The following is a 26,532-nucleotide window of genomic DNA, read 5'->3' as shown; positions in this document are numbered from 1 at the left end:
GGTGCCGTGCGCCCTCTCTCCAGAGCGACCATAGTTGCCTCCTACAATGTCTCCAGGAGAGAAGGCACTTCTGTGGTATGCTGAGGTCCACAGTCCAAAGTGAGAGTGAGAGCCAGGGCCACTTTTGCTAGGGAACCCCCTTCCTTGGGCTCGCTGTGCACTCAGCATGGAAAACTGGGAAGGACAGGAAATGGAGCGACTCAGGTGTAGCCTGAGTGTTCCTCTGTCCTCTCACTCCCGCACACCAGGGAGCTCTGTGCACAGGCCCCCATCCCTGCTCCCCAGGGGCCTAGAGTCCAGTGAGAACAAAAGAGAAACCAGCATGGTAGCAGGTGCCATGAGGCTAGGTGGTGACGACAGGCCCAGAGGAGCCCCTACGGGTGCCATCTGGAGGCTGAGGACTCGGAGGAGTCTGTGGTTGTCTGGGATGTGCAGAAACCCCACAAGCTGCCCACCCACTCACCCACTGAGGGACTAGCCTGGCTCTCACCCTGCGGACTTGGCAGGAGGCTGGAAACCAGTTCAGGATGTGGTGAGTATCTCAAAAGCCAGCAGTTCAGAAGGTGACTTCTGGGGGTCTGGCAGTGGCATCTGGGGGCTGGGTCAAGACCTGATTTATATTCTAGACAAATCTCTCTGGCTGCATCATGGAGTGGAGGTGTTGGCAACTTGAAGTACCAACAAGACAGAAAGCCTTTCTGGAGGAGGGCAGGGCCACCCTGGTTCCCAGAAAGTCCTAACAAATACCTTTCTAAACAAGAACTGGCCTCAGGGCAAAGGTTGAGCCCAAGTGCTGCAACTCAAATCAAGTACACCTGCCACCCTTCATGGAGAGCTGAGAGAGAGAGACCGCTGTGGTCGGCGATGGGCTTTACAACCTCAAGGGCCAGTGTCCTCAAGGCTCGGATGCACCGAGGGGCCTCCAGGGACCTTTAGGCTGCATCTGCCAACTTAGGGTGGTGGCTATGCAGACATATTAATAGATCACCAAGCAGCTCTCTGAGAGAGGGGGTTTCTTTTCATTATTTATTGGAAAGGCAGAGTCCTGGAAGGCTGGCAGGGAGAATGGCTTGTTTCTCAGGCTCTCAGATGCTGAGGACCGTCCAAGTGTGCACAGCTATTTAGTAGCTGGTCCTCCCAGGTCAGCAGTTCTTCTGGTGCTTTGTGTTTAAGGAATTGGAAAGCCTTAGCCAGCAAGATGCTGCTCAGGTAAAAGCCCCTTCCTGGTGGACTAACTGGAGGCGTGATGACTTGCCTTACCCCCTGATGGCTTTTTGGGCCACAGGCCAGCATGTAAATCACAGACAGATGCCTCTAATAGGACCTTACAGTCACTGTCCAGAGCTCCAGGGTCAACGTCCAGGTCACACTGCAGACCCCTGTGGAGCACAGGGGCAGGGGCAGGGGCAGGCTTTCCCAGCGATGGGGCCCTCCCAGGAGTACAGGAATTGGAATAGGCCTTGGCCAGGCAGCACAGCAGCAGTGGGGCTGTCACCTGTTTGGAGATGGATCTTTTGTGTCCTGTGCCAGGGAGGATGCACAAAGCTATGACGTTTCTGTTACCCCAGGGTAGTATGATAACCCTGAAGGAAGCTGCATTGGCAGAGAACCCTTGAGGTGTTCTTGCAATAAAATCTCTCCCTTCCTGTTTCTCATGTGTCTGTTGGGGCCTTCTGTGCAGGGGGCAGATTTTGAGGTGTGACCTTACTGTCTCTGTATCACTTTATCTCAGGAGTCGGGAACCTTTTTGGCTGAGAGAGCCATGAACGCCACATATTTTAAAATGTAATTCCGTGAGAGCCATACAGTGACCCGTGTACCTTACGTGTTATCCAGTAAAAATTTGGTGTTGTCCTGGAGGACAGCTGTGATTGGCTCCAGCCACCTGCAACCATGAACATGAGCGGTAGGAAATGAATGGATTGTAATACATGAGAATGTTTTATATTTTTAACATTATTTTTTTTATTAAAGATTTGTCTGCGAGCCAGATGCAGCCATCAAAAGAGCCACATTTGGCTCGTGAGCCATAAGTTCCCGACCCTTGCTTTATCTCATCTCAGTTTCTTCATGCAGATTTGGAGTCTCAGACTGGGGGGACGTGTATGACAACAGACCCTCCCATGCCTGCTGTTCACTCATCATCTAGTCTATTTAGCAGTTTTCCAGGGAATAAGAGGTGTGACTCTTCCCAGAGTTCTCCATAGGGCAGTGCCCAGAGCAGTCATTCTACAACGGTCTGGAGTTGGGACTGGGTATTACATATGGCCTCCAGTGGGGAGCTCAGGAGCCCTGGTCTGGGTGGGTAACCAATGGCTTGGGGCATTACCCCAAAGAGAGGATGTCTGTCAATCGCTTGGAGACCTTTCAGGAATTTTTTCAGCCCGAGGCTGATCCTGGAGTCCACATCACTATATCACCTGATGTGTGCTCTAGGGTTGTTGTGCTCTCAGCTTTTCCATCGGCTTCAGGGCCCCAACTCCAGGGGCAGGTGCTTGGGTGGGGCCCACTGACCCGCATCCTGTGCAAGCCCCGTGATGCCACCTGTTTATAGCAGCTCCTGCCGAAAGCCGCTTATTGGATTAGCTAGTGCCAGCAGCCTCTGCAGCGGGCCCAGGAGAGGCCATGCTGACGTGCTGCTTCAGGGTCCTGTTTTCATTCGAGTTGGGCTCTGAGACTTGTAGGGTGCTACTGGGTCAGGAGGCAGCACCCCAGAAGTGTGTGTCCTTCTCTTCATGCTGAGCGGATACTCTTAGCAGCCAAGACACATCCATTGTGGGAAGTGTAGGCCTGGTTATAATCCCTCTCCTTATCCACCGGCCAAAGGTGACACCTGCTCACATCGTCAGTCTCCTTCTCACCAACTCTCAGAAGCACACGGCTCAAAGGCTGTGAAGATGCTGGCCAGCTACTCGACCTGCCTGTTCTCGGGGGTTTGTGCCGCCCTGGTGGCTGTGGCTTTGGCCTATTACTTGTACTGGTGAGCTTGGCTGGAGCCTGGGTCTGGGCCATCCTGGGGGAGGGGGTCCCAGTGCTGTGGTTTGTCCCCCTCTGTCACTGTAGGTCCACAAACTCTCTGTCCCTGGGATGGGGATTTCTTGGCAGATGGGGAAGCCAGTTACTTCCAGAGCTCAGCTTATGTGGTCTTTACCTCATAAGGGCCCTTGGGGCATTATCTTACCCTTTGATAAATGCTTTTTTGTTAGGAACATTCCTGAAGAAGGTTCAGTGGCTTTCTGCCCTGGTGCACACAGCACACAAGTAGGTGCTGGGTGAGTGTCGGAGGGAAAGCCTTGCACTGAGCACTCCCCACTCTTCTCACCTGTCAGCTCACATCTGCCCAGAGTGGGTCCAGCTGAAGGCTGTCAATGGATGACAATAGGCAGCTCCCATCAAATGGATGCTACCCTATTGTATCTATAGGTGATAAGATGGTTTATGGGAAGTCACTGGTGACCTTTATAGCAGTTGTGACCAGAGTGCGTACCCGCTATTGCTGTGAATGTGTGCAGGAAATTGGTGGAGTGTTGTGGGCCACACTGGCCTGGGGGTCCAGCGGCTCAGCTCCAGCAGGCTCTGGGCCCTCAGTTTCTGTCTGTAAAATGGGATGTTGGCTCTGTCTCTGGATGTGACAACCTCTATACAAGGGCAGATACTCATGGTACCACAGAGCTGGCACCCACCTGATGGTGGCCATTGTTGGGGTGGCCAGGGGGAAACCCCATACTCCAGGTCTAGGCTAACTTTCTTGGTGAAAGCTGGAGAATGGGGAGTTTGCTGTGAAGAGACAGCAGCTCTCCAGAGGTTCTCTTCCGGCTTATTTTGTTTCCCCTACGTACTTGGTCAGGGTGGGAATTCTACCCTCTGGGCTGGAGGCTTTCTCTTCTGTAGATCCTATTAATGCTTCTTCCATTTCTGGTGACGCAGAGGGTGCTGCAGGCAGCAAGGCCATTGGCTGGGGCAGCACTCGCTCACTGGCTCCAGGCCCCTGTGCCCCCCCCAGGCCTTGGCAGCCCTTTCTTGTCTCAGGGCCCTGTTCCTCCTGAACTCTGTAGTCATTTACTTCTTAGCACGAATTTATGCCCCAGAGATATTTACATAATCATAAATCTTACAATAAAATGATATACTATATGATAAAATGATACACTTATGATAAAATGATACACTAGATCAGCGGTTCTCAACCTTTGTATAATATACTATACAAAGAATTTCACAGAAACAAAGGACAAGCAGGGAAATGTGAGATTTAGGAAAGGAATTAGTCTAGGTGAGGGGAGAACATGGACGTTATTAAAGGGGTCTGAACCTCTTTGAGTGTAAGGTGGGGGGCAGTTGTTATTAAGGAGGTCCTCAGGCCCCAATAGGAGGAGCAGCCCTTTATTGTAAACTTCAGGGCACTTTTGAGAGAGAAGGATCATTGGCATAGGTGTGCGACACCAGCACCCACAAATAGACTCTTGCACAGTGCTGTCCTCGGGCACCTGGGGCCGGAGGCAGGTGTGTAAGCAGCAAGGGCTCATTCCAGGACATTCCCTGTTATCAGTGGCCAGTTGAGACAGGGAGAGGCAGAGCAGCTTATAGGTTCTCTGGGCTGCTGGCCTGCTGGTCCCAAAGGGGCATGGTAATACTGATCAAAGTCAGCTGGACCTACAAAGGGACTGATGTGCACCCAGCAACTTTGTAAAAGTGTAAGCATTTTAAGGAAAAGCTTGTGGACTCCATTGGGGTGCTTGGCTCCCACTAATGGGGACAGTGCAAAGAGAGTCCTCCGGGGGCAGCTTCCCCGGGTGGTTCCCGGATGACTGCAGCTGTGCCCCTGCCACTTGCTGACAGCACAGCACCCAGTGGCCTGCCCTGTCCGCATCTGTGCGGTGAGGACTCTGCATGAGGTTTCTTCTGCCTGTGTGAACCATCACTAGCAGGGGGCTGGGCATGGAGAGGGGCTCTCTGAGGGGAAGTCTGACGGAAGCTTCAGTGTCTCAGGAGGCACTGCACAGAGCCTCTGTCCAGCCAGTGAGGAGTGTGGGGGCTCAACCCCTCCCCTGGAGTCCTCTGCAGTTGCCACTTCTGGCCAGGGACAGAGCGATGCTTTTTTTTCACTAAGCCTTGCTTCAGATTTGTTGTAAGATTCCAGGACCACTTACGACATGTAAGAAAATGTTGGTTCAAGCCCCCAGCCATGCATCCAGCATCTCTTGCAGGTCACATTTTATTTGGCAATGTCACCAGTCACTGCTTTCAGAGGTGGCTCTGTAACAAGACTTATTATGGGATGTACACTGGGCTGTGCTATAAAAGCATGATTCCTTAAGTTGTTGAGTAACAGCAAGGTTAGTGTCACCTGCCAACCCACATGCTTCCTGGCCCTGTCACTCAGACCCCTGACCCCAGAGCCCTGTCACTCCCCCTATGGCTGCCTCATCCTGCTGCTGACAGGTGGCGAGGCACAGAGGACACCCTGAGTAGGAATGCATTATTATTATCTTGGCTCAGTCAGTAGACCTGTTACTGGTGTGTATGTCACAATTTAGAGAAATCAGTCTAACGGCAGTGAGGCAGTTATGTGGGAGAGAGGAAAGCCTAGCTTAGACAGAGTGATAATTTTGGATGCATTTTCCCCAGGGGGCTGGACAGAGTGCAGGGCGTTTCAGGCAACATGGCCACAGCGGTCCTCCTTGGTTACGACTTTCCAACAGCAGTGCCAACTGTAAGAGGGAGAATGTGGAGTTTCTATGCCAATTAGAAGGAATTAAAAATTAAAAGCAATTAAAAATTTTTAATGTTGCAAAGCTATTCCTAAATTGGTGACATTAAAAAAAGGTTTTTAGGCCCTGGCCGGTTGGCTCAGTGGTAGAGCGTCGGCCTGGCGTGCAGAAGTCCCGGGTTCGATTCCCGGCCAGGGCACACAGGAGAAGAGCCCATCTGCTTCTCCACCCCTCCCCCTCTCCTTCCTCTCTGTCTCTCTCTTCCCCTCCCGCAGCCGAGGCTCCATTAGAGCAAAGATGGCCCAGGCGCTGGGGATGGCTCCTTGGCCTCTGCCCCGGAGGGGCAGAGCATCGCCCCCTGGTGGGCAGAGCATCGCCCCTGGTGGGCGTGCCGGGTGGATCCCGGTCGGGCTCATGCGGGAGTCTGTCTGACTGTCTCTCCCCGTTTCCAGCTTCAGAAAAATCCAAAAAAAAAAAAAAAGGTTTTTAAAGACTTTATTTTTCTTTTAGAGAGGGGAGAGAGAGAGCGAGAGAAGGGGGAGGAGCAGAAAGCATCAACTTCCATATGTGCCTTGACCAGGCAAGCCCAGGTCTTCAAACCAGTGACCTCAGTGTTCCAGGTCAACACTCTATCCCCTGCATTGGTGGAATTTTTAAAAAAATATATTTTTCTTAAGTGAGAAGCAGAGAGGGAGAGAGAGAGAGACTCCCCCGCATGTGCCCAACTGGGATCCACCCAGCATGCCCACCAGGGGGCGATGCTCTGCCCATCTGGGCCGTTGCTCCTTTGCAACTGGAGCCATTCAAGTTCCTGAGGCAGAGGCCATAGAGCCATCCTCAGTGCCCGGGCCAACTTTGCTCCAGTGGAGCCTTGGCTGCGAGAGGGGAAGAAACAGAGAAGAAGGAGAGGGGCAGGGGTGGAGAAACAGATTGGGTGCTTCTCCTGTGTGCCTTGACCTGGAATCGAACTCGGGACATCCACATGCCACCCAACGCTCTACCACTGAGCCAACTAGCCAGGGCTGGTGGCATTTTTTTTAGGTGAAAGCTGTCTTGTGTTTTTGAAAGATTTATTTGCACAGCGAAAGTTGTGTGCTGGTCTCCCAAGAACTGATGGACTCTGGCAGTGCCTCTGTTGACCATCTAATTGAATGCACTTCTGGACTCAGCAAGTTCTTTTTTTTTCTTTTTTTTAAAAAAAAAAATTTTTTTTTTCTGAAGCTGGAAACCGGGAGAGACAGTCAGACAGACTCCCGCATGTGCCCGACCGGGATCCACCCGGCACGCCCACCGGGGCGACGCTCTGCCCACCAGGGGGCGATGCTCTGCCCCTCCGGGGCGTCGCTCTGCCGCGACCAGAGCCACTCCAGCGCCCGGGGCAGAGGCCAAGGAGCCATCCCCAGCGCCCGGGCCATCTTTGCTCCAATGGAGCCTTGGCTGCGGGAGGGGAAGAGAGAGACAGAGAGGAAGGAGGGGGGTGTGGAGAAGCAAATGGGTGCTTCTCCTATGTGCCCTGGCCGGGAATCGAACCCGGGTCCCCCGCACGCCAGACCGACGCTCCAGCGCTGAGCCAACCAGCCAGGGCCTGGACTCAGCAAGTTCTTAAGGTTTTAGTTTCATTTGATCTAAGAAATTCCTAAAATTGGTGGTACCGATAATCCACCTCATGGTTGTGTTCCGGTGCCTTTAAACATCTCCTCTTCTGCCTCCTTCCTCCCCCGCACCCCTGCAGGCAGGCCTTGAATGCTCTCCCAATAGGGGTGTCACTTCTCAGAACTTGTCACACTGCTCAGTGGCAGAATGCTTGCCTAATAGAAAGAGCCATTTTATCAGAAGATAAAGTTGTAGAGTAGCAGCAGTTGGTATCAGTTGCTGTCCTGCACGACAAACTATGCCAGAGTCGCTGGCATAGGACATGCATTGTTGTTGCCCACGGGCCTGTGGGCAGTCCTGCACATCTGAACTCAGAAACAGCTTGAAAGTGTTGTTGCTGGGATATTCCCATCTTTATCCACCATGAATGACTCTTTGGGGCTGGTTTTAATTCAAGGATGCCTTTTGTTTTTAATAACTTCTTAAAATAATTACATAAGTAATAATTTTTCCATGCCAAATGACTTATGTGAAAAACAGAACTAAGTATTGAAAAAGTCCATATTATTTTGTTAGCAGAGATTCGCCCATGGAGTTTTGGTTCCATCCTTCCCGGGTATTGTGTGCTTTATAACCAAGCATGGCCATCAGTGCGGTGTGTGCTGTGTTCGCTCATCTAGGCGGCTTGGTTCTGAGGGACAGACACACCTAGAGGCAGGTTTGATGGGTTCACCAGGCTTGAACCTGGTGTCTCCGTTTTTTTGGTAGCATCCATAACGACCAACTTAAGTGTTCATCTTCCTGCTTGTTTCCTAGTTTCTAAAGGATTGAGTCCTTAATGCTGAACCTCTGGGCTGAGGGACATGGCCTATAGAGGGTGGTGGAGCTTGTTGTGACCTCCTAAGGGCTGTTATTTCACCTTGTTTTTCACAGTTCTTGGCAAAAGTGAACGCGCCCTTTTTTTGTAGAACTAGATCTTAGGGAAGTAAGTTACTTGTGGGATTTAAGGACGCTTGAGACATCTTCAGAATCATGAAGGCATATACCAGTTGAGTTCACAGTGCAACTGGAAAATTCCAGAACCCATGAGTTTACGCAGTCTCTGTTAATCCAGTTTGACCAGGAGGGCCACATGGGTAGGTTGGTTTTTGAAGACAGAGACAATGAGGCTCAGGCTGGTTCTTAGCCCTTGGTAAGCAGAGTCTGTGTTGGGCAACATTGTGGCTGTTACAGAGAGACACGGACATCTGCTTCTCCAGGGTGACCTCGGCCAGTTCCTCTGCAGAAATAGAAAGGAATGCTGCAGTGAGGGGATGCCAGGTACCACATACCCTCCCTTGGTAAAACCAGCGGGGCCATATGTGGTCACCGCCGTAGCCGTGAGGATCTCACATTGTGAATTTGTTGGTATTTAATGAATATTAGTTGACTGAATCTGTTCACTGTTCATTCACCACAATTTCTCAAAAGTGCCAGGCGCCATCCCAGGTAGTGGGGACAAGGAAGCTGTCCAAGTTGTCTCTGAAGGGCAGGGTCACACTTTGCAGTTCTTCCTGGAGACATCCCCCCTTCCCTGGGGTGTTTGTCAGTTCTAGTGTGATACAAAGTACTTGCTTCCCAACTCAGAGTGCTCTGTGGTCACTTTCCAGTGAGGAGAGGGGAAATATAATGAATAGCTTCTCTCATTAGTCCTGCTGGACTGCTCTTGATGGCTCAGAATTGAGGAGAAGCCAGCCCAGGAGGGTGGATGCCCAGAGATGGTTAGGGACCTTCCTTTCCTACCCCTGAGGCCATGCGTGCAGTGGCCAGTCCCAATGTGGCTCCTGGAGTTTAAAGTCCTCTAGGGTGGCTTCCTGTCCCTGAGCCTAGCCCAGCACTCCCACTGCCTTCACTTTTTATCATCTGGTTGCCCCAACCCGGTGTGGTGGCATGGTTCACAGAGGAGCTGTTTGGAGAGTAAGAGTAGAACAAGGGCAGGGCTGTGGTCCCACTGTTAGAAGGCGCCGGTGTTTGTGGAGCAGCAGTAACAGTTCATTCACCACATTTAGTAAAGGTGAGGTTAGAGAACAGTTCTATTTAAGACCAAGTGTGAGAGGGCAACAAGAGCGAAGGTTTCTGTGTTGGTCGTGTTGTGTAACAGCTTTCCCAGTGTGATTGTTGTCCCCTGGAGATGGAGCACCTTGTGAACTGGCAGTGTTCACATGCCCCGGGAGGGGCTGGCCAGGCTGCTTGGAGAAGGGGCCCATGCAGAGCTTGAACCCCGTGCTTCCTGTCTTCCCCACGATCTAGCAGCCTTCCACTCTCATTCTGTTCTTCTGTTGACTTCAGTGCCAGGTCTGAAAGTAAGCTTGCAGCATGGAGATGCCCCAGGCACTAACCTTTCACCCACTTGGCAGATCCTGTTCCCAGTTGGCTCCTGTGGCCAGGTGCCCCTGGGACCTGCTCAGAAATGCAGGCTCAGGGAGGTCCCTTGCAGCTCTCCACGGATATTTTTACTGGATGTTTTTATGCTCCAGAGGTTTCTGCTGAGTGGGCCTGGGCTGTCCCTGCTCCCACTGGCTGAGTCCTGTGAGGACAGGAGGTAAGAGACTGTGGTCTGCCCACCCTGCAGGGTCATGGAGTAGGGGAAGAGCAAGATAAGAGCCAGCTTGGTTGCTATGGATTTTCTCTGACTTTAGGGAAAAGTTGGGGGCACAGCTACCTTTGGGAAAGCAGCTGTCTTTCCTAAGCAGGCTCGCTGAAAGGGTCGCAGATAGACCTATTCCTTCTGGGGCACCAGGGCACCTCTTTGATGCCTTCTCGTCTAGCATTTCAAGGTCTCCATAGGGAAACAGCTGGGGAATGGGCACCTCCACCACCATGGACCAGAGCAGCCTGTTAGGGATAAACTGGAGAACCAAAGGGGTCTGGTGTATTGTTTGGAGAATTGGGGAAAGTAGCAGAAGAAAGGGATGAATTCATGTCTATTTATAAGTCACGCCTTACCTTCAAAGCAGTGTGTGAGGGCTGCTCAGGATGAGCAGAGATGGGACTACCCCCATCTCACCTGACCCCGTTAGTTCCTAGTTTTCCTGGACAAACTGACCTCAGAGACAGAGCTGTCATCATGAGACCCGGCAAGAAGAGGAGCAGAGACCACTCCTGACCTCAGGCATGTGCTACCCCACCCAGCATCTCCGTGAGGTCCAGTCCCCTCCCTGGTATCAGAGCAAGAACAGGGGGCGGGGGCTCCTTGTTGCCTCTGTCTCATCAATGCTTACGACCTCAGTTTAAAGTAGACATTATAGGTTGTGCTGTATGTCTTTGAAGACACAACCCTAATGACAAAGTGGGAACAGATTAGCATAGCATAGAGCAGGTCCAGCCTTGGGTTTGGGGTTCAGGTGTGGTGTGCTGTGACCTTGATCTGTTCATGTCTAGCACCTCACACCCTGACCTTTTCCATTTTCTAGCATGGGGAGGGTATCGACAGGAAGTGAGGAAGAGGGCAGGGTCTTGCTCCCAGGTCCTGGGTCATGCCACAGTGCTGGTTGCTGGGTGGGTGGCACCATGTGCACTTGTTAACTGCCACCATGCCAAACAAAGTGGGTGCACTGTGTACACTGATGACAATCATTACTTCACTCTCTACTTAACATTGTATTTCTTGGATCTAATTAATGTTTTTGGATACTATACTTCAAAACATTTGTGTATCAGAAATGTTCTGAGTTTATATTCACACGAAGCTCAAATAAGAAAGACTGCTAAGTAACAGGTGACCCTCTTTCCATGCCTTGGGATAAGGTGGTCCTTTTCTAAATGAGTCTAGGTCAGGGGCTGTGGTGGGACCGTGAAGTGACAGGTGAGGGCTCTCCCACAGCAGCTGTGAGGGGGGGCTGAGGGTGTGTATTTGAAACCTAGTTAGTTTATTTCATTTTGAATCTCTAACTTTTTTTTTAAAGACTTTATTTATTCATTTTAGACAGGAGAGAGAGAGAGAGACAGAGACAGAGAGAGACAGGGAGAAGGGAGGAGCAGGAAGCATCAACTCCCATATGTGCCTTGACCAGGCAAGCCCAGGGTTTTGAACCGGCGACCTCAGCATTCCAGGTCAACGCTTTATCCACTGTGCCACCACAGGTCGAATCTCTAACTTTTAAAAAATATTTTTTAGATTTGTGAATGCTGTTACCTCTTTAATGACAAATTTGACAATACATTTTATCTTTGTAAGTGGCTTTATTCATTCTTTAAGGCTTGTGTTCTCATTATGGAAAAACACCCTTGAGTTTGTGCAGGAGAGGCTTTCCCAGGGCTCTCCCTGGAGGGAGGTCATAAAGGAAAAGGCTGCAGGAGGGTGAGAACTCCACCCACAGTGCTGGGACCTCACATTCTCCCAGCCCCGTGGCCTCCACCTGGTCTCAGCTGTTCCAGCCAAAATTCTCTTAGCAGCATCTCAATTGCCTCAGGTGCCTAAGGGCTCAGTCCCGCTTTTGCAGGCTCCCATCTTGTCCCCAATTTCCTGTTAGCTCTTTGTCCTGTGACCTCAGGTCTCTGATGGGACCAGGGAAAGCCATGAACTTGCAGTGGGTCTGGCTTTATTCTTGTTGTAAGGGTGGGAGTGACAGGCTGTCTGCATTACCAAGAGGAAACCAGGACTCCTATGTAACTTGTAAACTTGTGAAATATATTGTACACGCAGAGAAGTCTGTCAGCCACCAATTGATTGATAATCATAGAGCAAACTACCATCTATTTTTCAGAAAGTAAAATGTTATTATAGTGGGTAGTTTTTTAGGTCTAAGTCAACTTAGCTTTGTTTTGTGTGTATGTGCATGTGTGCATATGTGTGTGTATATGTACATATCTGAGTTCATGTGCGAGCATGTGTGCATGTATATGCAATGTGAGAGTGCATGTGCGAGTGTGTGTGTGTGTGTGCGTGCATGGACGTGGTCCCACAATCTGCCCCATTGGAAAGCACTCCTGCACTCTGGCACTGCCAGCCTCCTTGGGGGAACAGTGCCTGCAGTGTCCTGTAGGCCCAGAGACTTGTCACAGATCTATTGTGCAGTCATCAGGTTGCAGGAGCTTTTCACATCCCTCCCACCTCCTCCTCCCCCTCCCACACCGCAAACATCACCACTACTCAAGCTAGTAAAACCATCAGAATAACTTAGAAAAGACAATTCTGGGGCTTGGAGAGTTGGGGTAGGTATGGTATGAGGGGTCCCTAGAGGTGCTTTACCAGCTGCCTTCTCACCTGGTGGCACGTGGCTTCTATATCCCCAGGGTTCTGCCCCATGCCCCCACTGCCCACAGATTAGAGCAAGCCTTGCATCCTCCCACCAGGATTTCACAATTCTCACAGTAGAAACAGAGCCAAGAGCTAACTCTTAGGGAAATGACAGCACTTTACAGTCTTGTCATTGACCCTTGGCCCCAATTTTCCCTCAGAGAGCAGCTGGGGAGGGCCTCGCCTCCTTCTGGAGGTGGCCTGATGGGATTTGGTCTATGTGGCTTCTCCAGCACCCCATGCTCAGGATGGTGCTGGCTCTGCATGGCTCCCAGGCACCCAAAGTTGTGTGTTGGCCTTCTATTACATGGAATGGTGCCCACATGTCTCCAGGGAGAAGTATCAGCAATTTTTTCTTTTTTTTTCCCAGAGAGAGAGAGGGATAGACAGGGACAGACAGACAGGAACGGAGAGAGATGAGAAACATCAATCATTAGTTTTTCATTGCGTGTTGCAACACCTTAGTTTTTCATTGATTGCTTTCTCATATGTGCCTTGATCGCGGGCCTTCAGCAGACCTTGGGTTCAAGCTGGTGGGCTTTTTGCTCAAACCAGATGAGCCCACGCTCAATCTGGCGACCTCGGGGTCTTGAACCTGGGTCCTCTGCATCCCAGTCCAATGCTCTATCCACTGCGCCACCGCCTGGTCAGGCAGAAGTATCAGCAATTTTCTGCTTACTGGGGCCAAAGGCACTTTATCCTTCTAACCTTGGCCAGCTCCTGCCCAGCAGACTGGCCTGCCGCACATTTGACAGGACTTTGAGGTTCTCACATGAGCTAGTTGGGTCAAGTGCTATATGGGCTCTCTGGTAATATTGTTCTTTACAGGAAACTTTCACTGAGGCGGCTCCTAGTGACATGTGAGTGGTACGAGGTTAAGGAGTTATGCTGCTGTTTGTTACAAATGTACATGTAGTGACTATGAGAGTTATCCATTCAGCAGACTTTGTTATGAGTCACAAATATGAAGATAACAGTAACAGCCCTGGTGGTGCACACAGGGGATTTGGGCTGCAAGTAACAGCAATGGTGGTTTAAAGACTTTGACTTTTGTCTTCTCTGCTTGTTGAAGTGACAGCTACTGGCATGGTCTCAGCTCTCAGGAAAGCAGACAAACTTTCCTGGAAGCCCCCACAAACTTCTCCTTGATGTCCCATTGCCTGGAACTGGGCCACGTGTCTCTCTGAGTCAGTATCTTGTAGACAGAGTGGTATTCTCATTATGGCTGAGATCAGGGGCTAGGGCTTGCCTCCTGGGGTCCAAAGATGTGAATCCCTACACTTGCCAGACTATCTCCATAGGAGTGGGGTGGGAAGAACCAGCAGTGACTCGGATACAGAAGCAGGATTCTGTTAAGGAGGCCAGGAGGGGTGGCTTTGGTGTGACATTTAATTGTACTTTCATTATTCATTGGCAGAGAAAAAAATGTATAATGCTAAAAGGTTCCCATAGCCCAGTAATGGGTTTTGGGTTTTTTTTTGTATTTTTCTGAAGTGGAGGCAGTCAGTCAGAGTCAGAGGCATGACTTCCGCATGTGCCCAACCGGGATCCATCTGGCATGCCCACCAGGGGGCGATGCTCTGCCCATCTGGGTAGTTGCTCTGTCGCAACCAGAGCCATTCTAGCACCTGAGGCAGAGGCCATAGAGCCATCCTCAGCGCCTGAGCCAACTTTGCTCCAATGGAGCCTTGGCTGCGGGAGGGGAAGAGAGAGACAGAGAGGAAGGAGAGGGGGAGGGGTGGAGAAGCAGATGGGCACTTCTCCTGTGTGCCCTGGCCGGGAATCGAAACCGGGACTCCTGCATGCCAGGCTGACGCTCTACCGCTGAGCCAATTGGCCAGGGCTCCAGTAATGGTTTTAAGTTAATTTTATATTCTATTTATTGTAACAGTATCTAAATACAATAGAAATACAAATTTGTCCAAGTTGAAATACAGTAAACAGTGAATGTGTGTGTGTGGGGGGGACATGTTGTTCCTTTGCCTGTCGCTATGTGCAGTTCACACAGATTCCAAGCCTCCAACCAAACTGCAGGGCCACTCCTGCTGCAGGTGCCCAGGGACTCCACACGGACTCTCGTCCGCATATCTGTTCATATGCCAGGACCATACTCTAGTTATTGAGGCTTCATGGGATGTTGTGATCTTTTGTATGGTTCTTTTTCATGGTTTTCTTGACTTTTCTTTCCTGTTTGTTTTCCGATATGAACTGTAGGATCTGCATGACAAGTTCTAGGGGTGAAGAGCAGGGACTGTTAGTCTTTTAATTAGGGTTCAATTACATTTATTAACTAACTTAGAGAGTATAGTTTGTGTATTATTTGTGTATTACTACTAATAAGCCATCTCAAAATGTAGCAACTTAAAGCAACTGCTGTTTTATCGGCTTACAGTCCTGGCCTCAGCAGGGTGGTTCTTCTACTGGTCGCACTTGTAGTCCTTCACGTGGCTGTAGTCAGCTGGCAGCCTAGCTAGGGCTGTGGGTCCATTTCTGCTCCATGTGGGCCCATTGTTGGGCAGGTGAACCCGAGCTTCCTCACTTGGTGCCCAGGGGTATGGGGAAGCTTCAAGGCCTCTGAAGGGCCAAGCTCTGGAGTCTAGGATGTTATTGCCACTGTATTGCATTTATGGGATGAGCCCCGAAGCCAAGCCAGGGGCCGGAGCAACTCCATGCTTTGCCAAGGGCATTTGTAAGAAATGGGTGGGCAGTTGTTGCCACCTGTTTGCACAGTATTTTTCCATTTGCTTAGTTCTGCTTTTATATCTTTCAGGATGTTCTAAGGTTTCTTTGCACAGCTTTGTTTAGTTCTGAAGTTTGGGATTAAGTATTCTATCCTTTTATTACAAATGCACACACTGTCTCCTCCACTATGCCTTCTGTTTACATGTGTTCGTGTGGAGGTGTGCTCACAGGGCCACACTCTGGTGGCTGCCTGAACACGACAGGGCCATGTGTCCTCATCTTCCTGATCACTAAGTGCTTGAACTCTGAGCCTGCACTCCACCTGCTTTAGAGGAAATCCCTTGTCCTAACTTCCGGTTTCCCCCTTTCCTGCCTGCTGAAGAGGGACAGCGGAGACACCTAGGAAGCCATGCACTGAAGACAGGGGAGTCCCAGCAGCCTGGGCCCCAAGTGTCCACATGTGGCAGAGTTCCCAGGCTGGCGGGTGCTCCCGTCTTCAGTGCATGGTTTCCTAGATGGTTCCAGTGTCCCAAATGACCTTCTAGGCCCAGTGACCTGGAATTGTCAAGTCAAAAAGAAATAAGCTCTATTGTCTTAGTTCCTTCTAGTTCAGTTAGAACTAGTAACTGTACATTATTAGAATGTTGATTTCTGCATGTTCATTTCTGCATCATTGATTTCAATATTACTGTCGTTGTTTATTGTTTATAGTAGCATTTTGGTTACATTGAATTCTCCTGGGTCTAAGAATCCAAACTTGCTATCTGTACTTCGTGATGTTTTTATTTATCCTTTCTGTTTTTTAGACTACTTGCTGATCCCAAATGCTGGTAAGGGTGGACTGGCAGCAGATGGTTATTAGCAAAGAAATATGTCATATTTTTCAGCCTTATTGAAAGATAAAGTGGTCCCCATGAGTTTACCCAGGAACTGAAGCTAGGCCCTTTAAACCTCAAAAATATGATTGTATTCATCTAATCTAAAATTTTAGTTGGACTCTTAAAAAATACATGGAGACCTTAAATAACATGGTGAATGTTATACAGCCCTTCCTCTCATATTTCGGCAAGGTCAGGGTGGACCACAGTTGCTGTATTATGTTCTCATTCGTGATATCATCGAGGGGCCTTTGGGTTTGCAAACTTGCTTCCCAGCACTGGATACCCTCGGAGGTGGTGCTGTCTGAAGTTGCCAGCTTATCTCTGCCCCTTTGTGCCACTGTCAGCAGGATGCCTGCCTCCAGTGTCCACCTTCCCCTCTTTTATAAACTGGTGCTTTCTATAGGCTGCAGGCGGGGAGACCCCCAGTCACACACGTCCAAGCAAGAGTAAGGAAGAACCGAGCGAGGAGCTAGAGTCCTGTGAGTCAAGTGTTTACTTCCATAATACCTAGGCTGACTGTTTTGGAAGTTTTGAGGCTTTATTCCTGATTCTTGCCTTGTTCTGAAGAGTTAACGTTGATACTTAAATTATTTTAAGGTACTTTTAGAATATCTGAGATAATGTTATATCACTACTGCCCTTTGTTTCCAATAGTCAGTTCTGTATGTAGAGTTTCTCCTCTGGTGTATCCTGACTTGGAAAGAACAGAACTATCTACACACAAATGAAAAACCTAGGGCTCACTCCAGGCTCCCTCTGTTCAGCCAGCTAGCACGCACAGTCTTTCTGTCCTGCTGCCTCATAGAAGATCAGGTCTGCTCTGCACACTGCACATATAGGCACTCACATATGGGATGGATGGATGGTGGGTGAGTGAATGGATAGGTGGGTGGATGGATGGGTAGATGGCTAGTTGAATAGATTGGTGAATGGGTAGGTAGATAGGTGGTGGATGGATAGGTGCATGGATGGGTAGATGGGTGGGTGCTGGATAGGTGGGTGAATAGATGGGTGGATAGGTAGGTTGTTAAATAGGTGGGTAGATAAATGGGTGGTGGATAGATTGGTGGATGGGTAGGTGGTTAGATGTGCAGATGGATAGATGGGTGGATAAATAGATGGGTGGATGGGTAATTGTTAGATGGGTGGGTGGATGGGTGGTGGATGAATGGGTGGATGGATAGGTGGGTGGGTGAGTGGGTTGGATGGAAAAGTGGATGGATGGATAGGTGGGTGGGTGGGCACATGGGGGGTGGATGATTGGATGTATGAATGGGTTGAGGGATGGTAGATAGATAGGAAGATGGGGGATGGGTGGTAATAGAGGAAGGGAAGAAGGAAAGAGGGAAGGGGAAGGTAACAACCATTTCTTGGTTCTCCTTCATTTGGACTTTGAATTTGGATTATTGAAATCCACATGTAACTCAGAGTTCTTTTCATCCCATAATTCAGTCCTTCTATCTAGAACATCAAAAACAATGAGCTTTGCCTGACCAGGCAGTGATGCAGTGGATAGGGTGTCAGACTGGGATGCCGAGGACCCAGGTTCGAGACTCCGAGGTTGTCAGCTTGAGCGCGGGCTCATCTGGTTTGAGCAAAGCTCACCAGCTTGGACCCAAGGCCGCTGGCTCAAGCAAGGGGTTACTTGGTCTGCTGAAGGCCTGTGGTCAAGGCACATATGAGAGAGCAATCAATGAACAACTAAGGTTGCAATGCCCAACGAAAAACTAATGATTGATGCTTCTCATCTCTCTGTTCCTGTCTGTCTGTCCCTGTCTATCCCTCTCTCTGACTCTCTGTCTCTGTAAAAACAAACAAACAAACAAAACAATGAGCTTTGGTATATTTCAATGTCTTCTGCCTTCACCAACCACTGTCTGCTCAAGCTTAGACTTGCTCTTGGAAAGACCACTCAGACAGGACAAGATGAGGCTGTGGTGCTTTGAGCACAGCTCAGAAGGGGTAATTGGTCCCTGAGTGGTTATTTCCCTGGAGTTCAGGAACTAGAGCATCAGGCCATCTAAAGTGGTGGACCTTGACACTAGGCAACTCCTGCTCCAAGGCAGAGCAAGATGTATGGTGGGAGGGGGCAGCCTTGATATTGTAGGTGGTGGTGCAGCGTCAGGTCCCCTCTGCTCCCCCAGCAGTATGATTGAGACATCATCGGCAGAGGCATGAATGGCACCTAGATGGAAGGACTGACATTGACCTCATTTGTAAATGAGAGAGTTGTCCTCCACATGCAGAGAAAGCCATTAACTTCTCTGCAGAGAATGAAGACATGGAGACACATGGCCACCACTCTGGATAGTTTGGAGGGGAGTGAAATTTGTGACTTCCATTTCTGTTTCTGTGGGAAGGCTTTGTTGAAAAGATGGGGCCCTGGCCGGTTGGCTTAGTGGTAGAGTGTCGGCCTGGCGTGCAGGAGTCCTGGGTTTGATTCCCGGCCAGGGCACACAGGAGAAGCGCCCATCTGCTTCTCCATCCCTCCCCCTCTCCTTCCTCCCTGTCTCTCTCTTCCCCTCCCGAGCCAAGGCTCCATTGGAGCAAAGTTGGCCCAGGCGCTGAGGATGGCTCTGTGGCCTCTGCCTCAGGTGCTAGAATGACTCTGATTGCCACAGAGCGATGCCCCAGATGGGCAGAGCATCACCCCCTGGTGGGCATGCCGGGTGGATCTTGGTTGAGTGCATGTAGGAGTCTGTCTGACTGCCTCCCCGTTTCCAACTTCAGAAAAATACAAAAAAAAAAAAAAAAGAAAGAAAAAGAAAAGATGGGCTTTCCACAAAGATCCTCGGGGGAGATAGCTGAAGGTCAGGCCAGCGGTGTGGGCCCCATGGACATCTGGTGATGAACTTTGAGGCAGGGGACAGGTCCAGCTTGTGCATGGTGAAGCTGGCCAGCGTGCACGGGCGGGCTCTGGGCCACCTGGGCAGCAGGGCCAAGTTTATACAGCAGAACATGGGAAGAAACCTGCGCACTGTTGGAATTATGGAGTCTGGGGAAAGGCCTGAATGTTTGTAAGAAGCGTATTTATTTGCTGGGGCTGCTGTGACAGTACCACAAACTGGGGGACTTAAGCAACAGAAATTTGTCCCCTCACAGTCTGGAGACTAGAGTTTGATATCTAGGTGTCACAGGACTGGTTCCACCTGAGGCCTCTCTTCTTGGCCTGTAGACACTGTTTTCTCCCTTTGCCCTCACGTGGTCACCCTATGTGTGTGCCTGTGTCCCAGTCTCCTCTTCTCATCAGGACACCATCATATGGGATTAGGGCCCATACTGGTAACCTTATTTAACTTGGTTACCTTTGTAAAGACCATATTTCCACATACAGCACATTCTGAGGTCCTGGGGTTAGGACCCCAGTGTATTTCTTTAGGGGACACAGTTTACCCTTAATAGGTGCCAGAGTCAGGTGTGAGAGGGGCCTGGAGAGAGCTCTGCCAGTGGGCCAGGCCCCTCTCCTGATGGTGGTGAGCTAGGCCATGGTACTTTTGGCTCCCAGCTCTCCCCTTCAGTACCCAGCCTTGGGCAGGAGCAGTTGAGTGACAGAACCACAAGGGTCCCACTTCTCAGGGGCGCTTGAGCCAGAAGGAGTATCTGGTTCTGGTTCTCAGTCTTTCGTGTTGTCCCACTAGAACTTTCTCCAGCTTCTTGGCGCCATGCTCTATGGTGGTGGGGGTACTGGGGTTCCCTGTGAGGCTGAGTTGCTGCTCTGTGAGGCTTAACTGCTCTGGAACTATTTTTATCACAGCCTTGCCAAAATATCTGGTTCACTCTCTCTCTCAGCTGCCAGCAGCCTGTCCCCGAGGGCATGACACCACCCTATATCTCCGTTCAGGGAGGGTGAGCATGCAGCTTGTCCTCTGCCCTGAGAAGGTGGGGATTGAACAACTTGTACAGGGGACACAAAACCCAGAAGGCAGCCACCTCAGCCCCTGGACCAGTTGTGCTGATGTCAGGCTCCTGGAACAATCTAAACCTATTATCTGCTGAAGGGGCTTAGAAGCAGGCTCAGGTTTTCTCGCTGTCTCAGCGACAGCGTCTGAGCATAAATGAGAAGGCGCCATGGAAACCAACAGTCCTGCCTTCCAGGTCCTGACCTGGCTCCTATCTCCAGGTAAAAGAAGCAGCAGTGTCCCCTGAGACCCAGGCATAGGGGGCTTACCCACCCAGGTTAGGTTGTCTTATGTAATCAGGGTGCTGGGGAAGGTGAAGAGCTGGGTCTAGGCCTTTTCTCCAGGGAACCCTTGCCTTCATGCCTCAGATGCACAAATCAGGAGCAGCTTGTGGCCAAGGGCTCACTGTGGGCTCACCTATCTTGAGCTGCAGGCCCTAAAGCCTCTGGTCCTCAGTTTCCCCATATGTAACACAGGGAGGTTAGAGCCTGACAACCTACAATAGTAGAATTATGACATCATAATCATCAGGAAAATACAAATTAGTAGAACTATGTTATACCATCTTACACGAGATTAAACTAAAGTTAAGTGTGATCTATGGAGTCTCATCTGCTGTTGGTGGAAATTAATGTTGGTAAAGTCTCCTTGGAAACAGTTTAGCATCGTCTAGAAAAGTTCAGATGTGCACAGTGTGTCCCCCATGATTCCGGTCTGTGAACTGTTCTCGCATTGTTCACAGAGTGCCCCAGCAGCACTCTGTCACAGCAGAGATCAGAAACAGCCCACTGTCCTGGGAGACCTGGGATCCACTGTGGTACATTCCCATACTGGGTTCCTATACAGTAATAAATGAGCTGAAGTACACATGGCCACGTTGAGGGATTTTTAGAAACAACATTGAGGCCCTGGTGGGTTAGTTCAGTTGGTTAGAGCATTGTTTTTCAACTGCAGATCTGCGGACCAGTTTGCCAGAAATTTCATGCTGGTCTGCAAAAGATTTAACCACCCTGATGTTGTATGAAGATTATAGACCCAATAATCTTAGTCAAATTAGCTTATGCTCAGCATGATTTCTGTCTTAGCAGTCCCCAAAATAATTCTTCTATTTTCACCAGTCCCCAAGTATAAAAAGGTTGGAAACTAACTGGGTTAGAGCATTGTGCTGAAACGCCTGGGTGGCAAGTTCAATCCCGAGTCAGGGCACACATGGGAAACAACCAGTGAATGTAGAAGTGGAACAACAAATGAATATTTCCTTCTCTCCATCCCCCCTAAAATCAATCACTGTAAAATAAAAAATAAAGAAAAAGAACAGGATTGAATAAAAGGCAAATCACAGAAGATTAAAGTTAAAAAAAATAAGGTATGACAACATCTTGCCTAGGGTATAAAACTTTAAGGAATAATAGTGGTTTTCCCTTGGGGTGGTGAGAAGGGGGTAGAAGAAGGAAACTTGCATGACTGTTTCACTGGGCTTCATAGTTTGTGTTGAATGTATTCTTTTATTCTAGAACATGTTGCATTTTTTCTAAAAGCTCACACTAGCAGATGGGGACGGTTGCATCTGTGTTGCTGTATTTTTGAAGCATCGTATTCGTGTTGTTACATTAAAAATCATTTTAAGGGATACACAAGCTAGCACTCTTGGGGGCCTCTGAGTTGAACCCCTTCCTGACACTTCCCTGCTCTGCCAGCCTGCAGGCCTTGGTGGGGCAAGGGGGCTGGGTAGGGAATAGGGCGTCTTCATACTATCATCCTTCTCTCAGGAGGAGGCTGGGGGGCCTGCTGTTGTCAGAGGTCCAAGAAGTTGGCATGTTGTCCAGGTGGTCTGGCCAAGCAAGGCCAGGTGGTGGGCCCAAAGGCAGTGATGACCAAGCATGAGTCTGGCACTGGGTGCTCTTATGGTGTGGGCAGGCCTCTTAAACTGTAGCTGGCTGATGTTCCTTAGGACAGGGAGGAGCACTGAGGTCAAAGACCCCACCTTGGGCATTGACAACCCAGGCAAGTGGTCAACAGCAGGAACACATGTGGGAAGAGGGATGGCTGCCGCAAGAGCCCACAGCCAGGCTCACTCCCAGATTCCGGGGAACCCAGCAGACAGTGGGCAGCACCATCTCAGGTGGTTTATCTTTCTTCTCAGTTTGCCTGTTGCCACATGGCAGCGGTAGTCACATGTGGAAGAAGCTGTTACCAAGTCTGGTTTCCACTTGCTCCTGGTGGTGAATGTGGGTCACCCAGAAGGCTGGCAGCCATTACTAAGCTCCAGGCCAGCCCCACACCACACCCCCATCCCTAATCAAGGCTCCCACGTGGCCACAGGGGCTTGGGCCATGGAGGTCACTGAACCTGAGACCCCCCGCAATCCAGATGGGAGAGAGAAACTTGTACCAAGAGGGTGGCGTGGCTCTCTGCGGCTTCTGTGGATGGACTTTCTAGACCAGATTCAGGGGCCAGACCAGGCACTGACCTCTTCCCAACCCCAGATGGAAGTTACCTGGATTCCAGAGCAAAAGCCTGTTTGCACGCCGGTGGGGTGGCCTACACGAAAGGCTGCAGATACTGATACCAACCAGCAGGGGGATGGACGGAAGGGAAGATGGTGACTGTGGTTAGAGGCTGCACTGCCTGTGCCGCTGCAGCAGGGCTGAGCCTCGGCTTCATGTTGAGCCTACCAGGCAGATGCCGTGTGACTCGGTTTCCATGAAGCTGTAGAAAAGGAAGATCAATCTGGCATCAGAAAGCCGAGTGGTGCTGCCAGGGGCTGGGGTTGGGATGACTGGGAGGGATGATGACTTTATCTTGACTGCAGCAAAGGTTTGACAGGTGTCATCACACTGTGCACTCAGTGAGTGCATCTGAAGTGTACATGAATTGTACCTCGATGAAGCTGACTTTAACATCAGAGTCTGCAAATCTGTTGTTGGACTGGGATAGCTGATATGCCAGTCTTGGAGCTGGCTTTGGGGGACCCTGGTTATTCTGGCCCCCACAGTGGCAGCTGATATGTTTTTATTTGTTTGTTTGTTTGTTTGTTTTTAGCTGATATATTTTTATAGATATTTCATGTGCCTGAACCGGGATAGTGGGGTGGGGGTAAAGCCGGTCTCCTGGAGCTTTGGAGTACAGAACCTGCCAGGTACCAGGCTGTGTGCCAGATGATGGGCAGCAACGTCAGATTTGATCAGAGCTGTTATTGCTAGTGCCACCAAGAAGTTGGTTTGGGCCTGGAACTGGCTGCGTGTTTGAGACTCCGCTTTACAGAGGGCCTTGCCCCACGGAGGGTCCCACAGAAGGAACGTGGACTCAGGTCTCAGTGCCTGGGTTGGAATCTGGCCCTGCTGCTGCTCACTATGTGACCCTGAACACATCATTTGACCTGTCTGTGCTTCTGTTTGCTCACCTGTCAACTAGGGGCAATAGTGGTGTCAACTCACAGGCTGTGTGGAAGACCAGGCGCTAATGCATGGAAAGTGTTTGCAGTGGCCCCAGAGTGTAGTCACACATCCTAAGGAGTGTCCTTGATGTCCATTATGGTTTTTTCCTTGGCAATCAGAGTAGTGTATTAGTTACACTAATTGTTTGAGTAATGAATTTGTTTTTTGATGCTGTGTAGCATATGACCCCAATACAGTGGTGTAAGACAACACTGCACCTTCATGACCCTCAGTTTCTCGTGGTTATCAGTTCAGGCACAACCAGCTGCGTGGGTCAGGTGCTCACAGGCTGTGGGCATCTGAAGGCTTGACTAAGCCTGGAGGGTCAGCTTTCATGGTGGCCCCCTCCATGTTTGGGACCCCCTGCTCTACTGTCCTCCCATGGCAGCTGCTTCCCCTGACCCAGTCATGCAGGGACCCTTTTATGACTTGGCTTCGAAAATCACACGGCAATTTCTGGTATAGTTGGTTTGTTCTCTGGGCATAGGAATATCAAGTCGGGGCGGGGGGGGGGGGCGTGTGCTCAGCTCACAGAGTGCAGCAGAGCCGCCCTGGAGAGCCGAGGGAGCTTGTGCAGCTGTCTCCAGGGCGCACAGCCCCAGCCCAGAGGACCAGGTCTGCAGGGCTCACAGCAGGGTGGCCACAGTGCTGTCACATGCCAGCTCTGAACTGGTGGTTGGGGGAGGGGTTTGGATTACAGCTTCCCCGTGTTTCTCTCCTCACCGGGGAAATTGTCAGGCAGCTCCCAGAACAGGTACAAACATGAAATGTGAGCTCTGGCTTCACCTTTGGAACTAGGAAATGCATGTTAGAAAAGGGGAGAAAAACTAGTTAAGTTCTTGGGAGAGTTACTACTTTTGTGTTAGGAACCAAAACAAGCCTTTTAGCTTAAAAAAAAAAAAGTGCACACAACCTGGGAATTAAAAGGCAGTTACGGTTATGTGTTATAGAGATTTAATGTTCAATTTTAATCTTAAATAAAGTGCTAAAAAATTACTCATAATGTAACCTTTACCTAGAGATAATCACTATTAAATATTTGGGTACATTTCTTCTAGTCTTTTCTTCTTTCCTTATATGCATGAGTGTATGTGCGTGGTTCACATGTGTGTACATGGCATGGTGTGTGTGTAGTGTGAGCATGCATGGTGTGTGGATAAGTGACATGTGTCAGATCCCCAGGGGCCCTGTATTGTTCACCTGCAGAAGGGAAGCTCCTGAGTCTGCCGTGGGTGAGCTCCTCACCCTTGGGTGCTGCAGAGCTGGGGCTCAGGTATGGGGACCGAAGGTTTCTCTCCTGCCTGCAGCTCTGGTCCCTGAGTCCTGGCACACCTCCCGACTGCTGTCTCTGTCCTTCCAGGACAGCTGTTCTCAGTGAAGGACCTTGCACTCGCTACTGAGTAGCGACCATGGGCCTGCTCGCCTACCTGAAGACCCAGTTCATCGTGCACCTCCTCATCGGGTTTGTCTTTGTGGTGAGCGGGCTGGTCATCAACTTCATCCAGCTGTGCACACTTGTCCTCTGGCCCATGAATAAGCAGCTGTACCGCCGGCTGAACTGCCGCCTTGCCTACTCACTCTGGAGCCGTAAGTACTGCCGGCGCTGGAAGCTTATCTGGTGGAGGGCGCATTGGAGGGCCAGTGGGTTACTCCATGCAGGGGATGTGCAGAAAAGTGCTTAACCCCAAACTCGTCATTAGGGTGAGCCATGTGACATTCCAGCACCTGCCCATTGGGACCTGCAGAGGTGGCAGTTTTATGTGTTTAGCACAGTGCTGTGGGATTTGGAAACAATCATGAATCCCCCTTTAGCAGCCCTCCCAGCTGCCATCCATGGCCATTCCTATCTCACTGTCCCCGGTCATCCCATGCCAGAGTGTTGTGAAACACCCCTCTCTCAGGTGGCTGTCACTTCACTTGTCTCTCCCTGAAAGAAAAGGACCTTCATCTCTCTTAACCAAACAACTGTGTAGACATGTATGTCTGTTACCTTATGTGCTTCTGTCTTTGTGTTTGTGCATGTGAAACCAATCTTATCTGTCAATGGTGTTAATATCACATGCTTATTGATCAATAACATCTCATTAAATTTAACTTAAAAAATATATATATATCAATATATCATGTGCTGTCCTTCTAGTAGCCCTGTGAGGAAGCCACTAGTATCTTCTTTCTATAAATGGGGAAACAGTCTCTACGCACTGGGCTGGCCTGCCCCATCAGCATTCTCTGGCCTCCACCAGTGTCCCTGCAGAAAGGATATATTGGGGTCCAGCACAAAAAGACCAGGGCTGTGCTGTGGCGAGCCTGAGCCTCAGCGCTGTGCTTCTGGGTGTGCGAGGTCGCCCATCTCAGGATACCTGGCCGTGGTGGGGTGACACTGGCTGGCAGCGGCTCCGGCGCAGCTACTACCCCCTGCTATTCCATGGGTGAAATGTGTGATCGTTCACAAAGCCACAGCATGTATGGGAGTTATAACTGAACATGAGGAAAAGATAACCATCTAAAATGCTGGTTTTCCTGTTTCTTTGGCTACTTCCTAAAAGTTTCATGTGTCTTTTCCCTGACTTTTGCTTAGAGAAGGTAATTATAAATTAGGAACACTTATTTTATTAAATGTAAACCACCAAAAGTCATTTTTGGCAGAAAAGCCTGGTCTGGGTTAAATACTCGAAAAGCCCCTCCCACATCAGAGCTGGGTCCTGGCCTGTGCTTCCTGCCTGGAGGGGGGGCCTGGCCCAGAGCGCGGCAGGCACTTACTGACATCCCTCCCTGTGTGTCCACAGAGCTGGTCATGCTGCTGGAGTGGTGGTCCTGCACGGAGTGCACTCTCTTCACCGACCAGGACACAGTGGATCACTTAGGGAAAGAGCACGTGGTCATCATCCTCAATCACAACTTTGAGATAGACTTCCTCTGTGGGTGGACCATGTGTGAGCGGTTTGGTGTGCTGGGGGTGAGTGATGTGGGGGTCTTGGGAGGGTGTGGGGGTTAGCAACATGGGGGCCCCCGGGGAGGTGCTGGCATGGTTCTCTGGGGTCTGATTTTTTC

The 26,532-nt window shown here is 50.2% G+C and overlaps 1 protein-coding gene across 10 annotated transcripts in view; it reads left to right on the top strand.

The window, feature by feature from the left end:
* The window catches only part of AGPAT3 (1-acylglycerol-3-phosphate O-acyltransferase 3), an 88,161-nt gene that overhangs the window by 47,997 nt on the left and 13,632 nt on the right, over positions 1-26,532 (top strand). For 7 of the 10 annotated variants that reach the window (XM_066259255.1, XM_066259254.1, XM_066259256.1 and 4 more), the window contains 2 exons: positions 24,842-25,068; positions 26,268-26,437. In XM_066259255.1, the coding sequence (XP_066115352.1) occupies positions 24,891-25,068; positions 26,268-26,437 (348 nt within the window). In that variant the 5' untranslated portion in view covers positions 24,842-24,890. Of the gene's footprint in view, positions 1-2,626; positions 2,981-9,864; positions 9,886-20,116; positions 20,266-24,841; positions 25,069-26,267; positions 26,438-26,532 lie in introns of those variants that run through there. The other 3 variants (XM_066259258.1, XM_066259264.1, XM_066259257.1) reach the window with 3 other exon arrangements.

This window comes from Saccopteryx bilineata, chromosome 2, assembly GCF_036850765.1.
Source record: "Saccopteryx bilineata isolate mSacBil1 chromosome 2, mSacBil1_pri_phased_curated, whole genome shotgun sequence".
Lineage (NCBI taxonomy): Eukaryota > Metazoa > Chordata > Mammalia > Chiroptera > Emballonuridae > Saccopteryx > Saccopteryx bilineata.
Note: the sequence above shows the minus strand (reverse complement) of the source record. Positions and strands in the feature narration are given on the sequence as shown.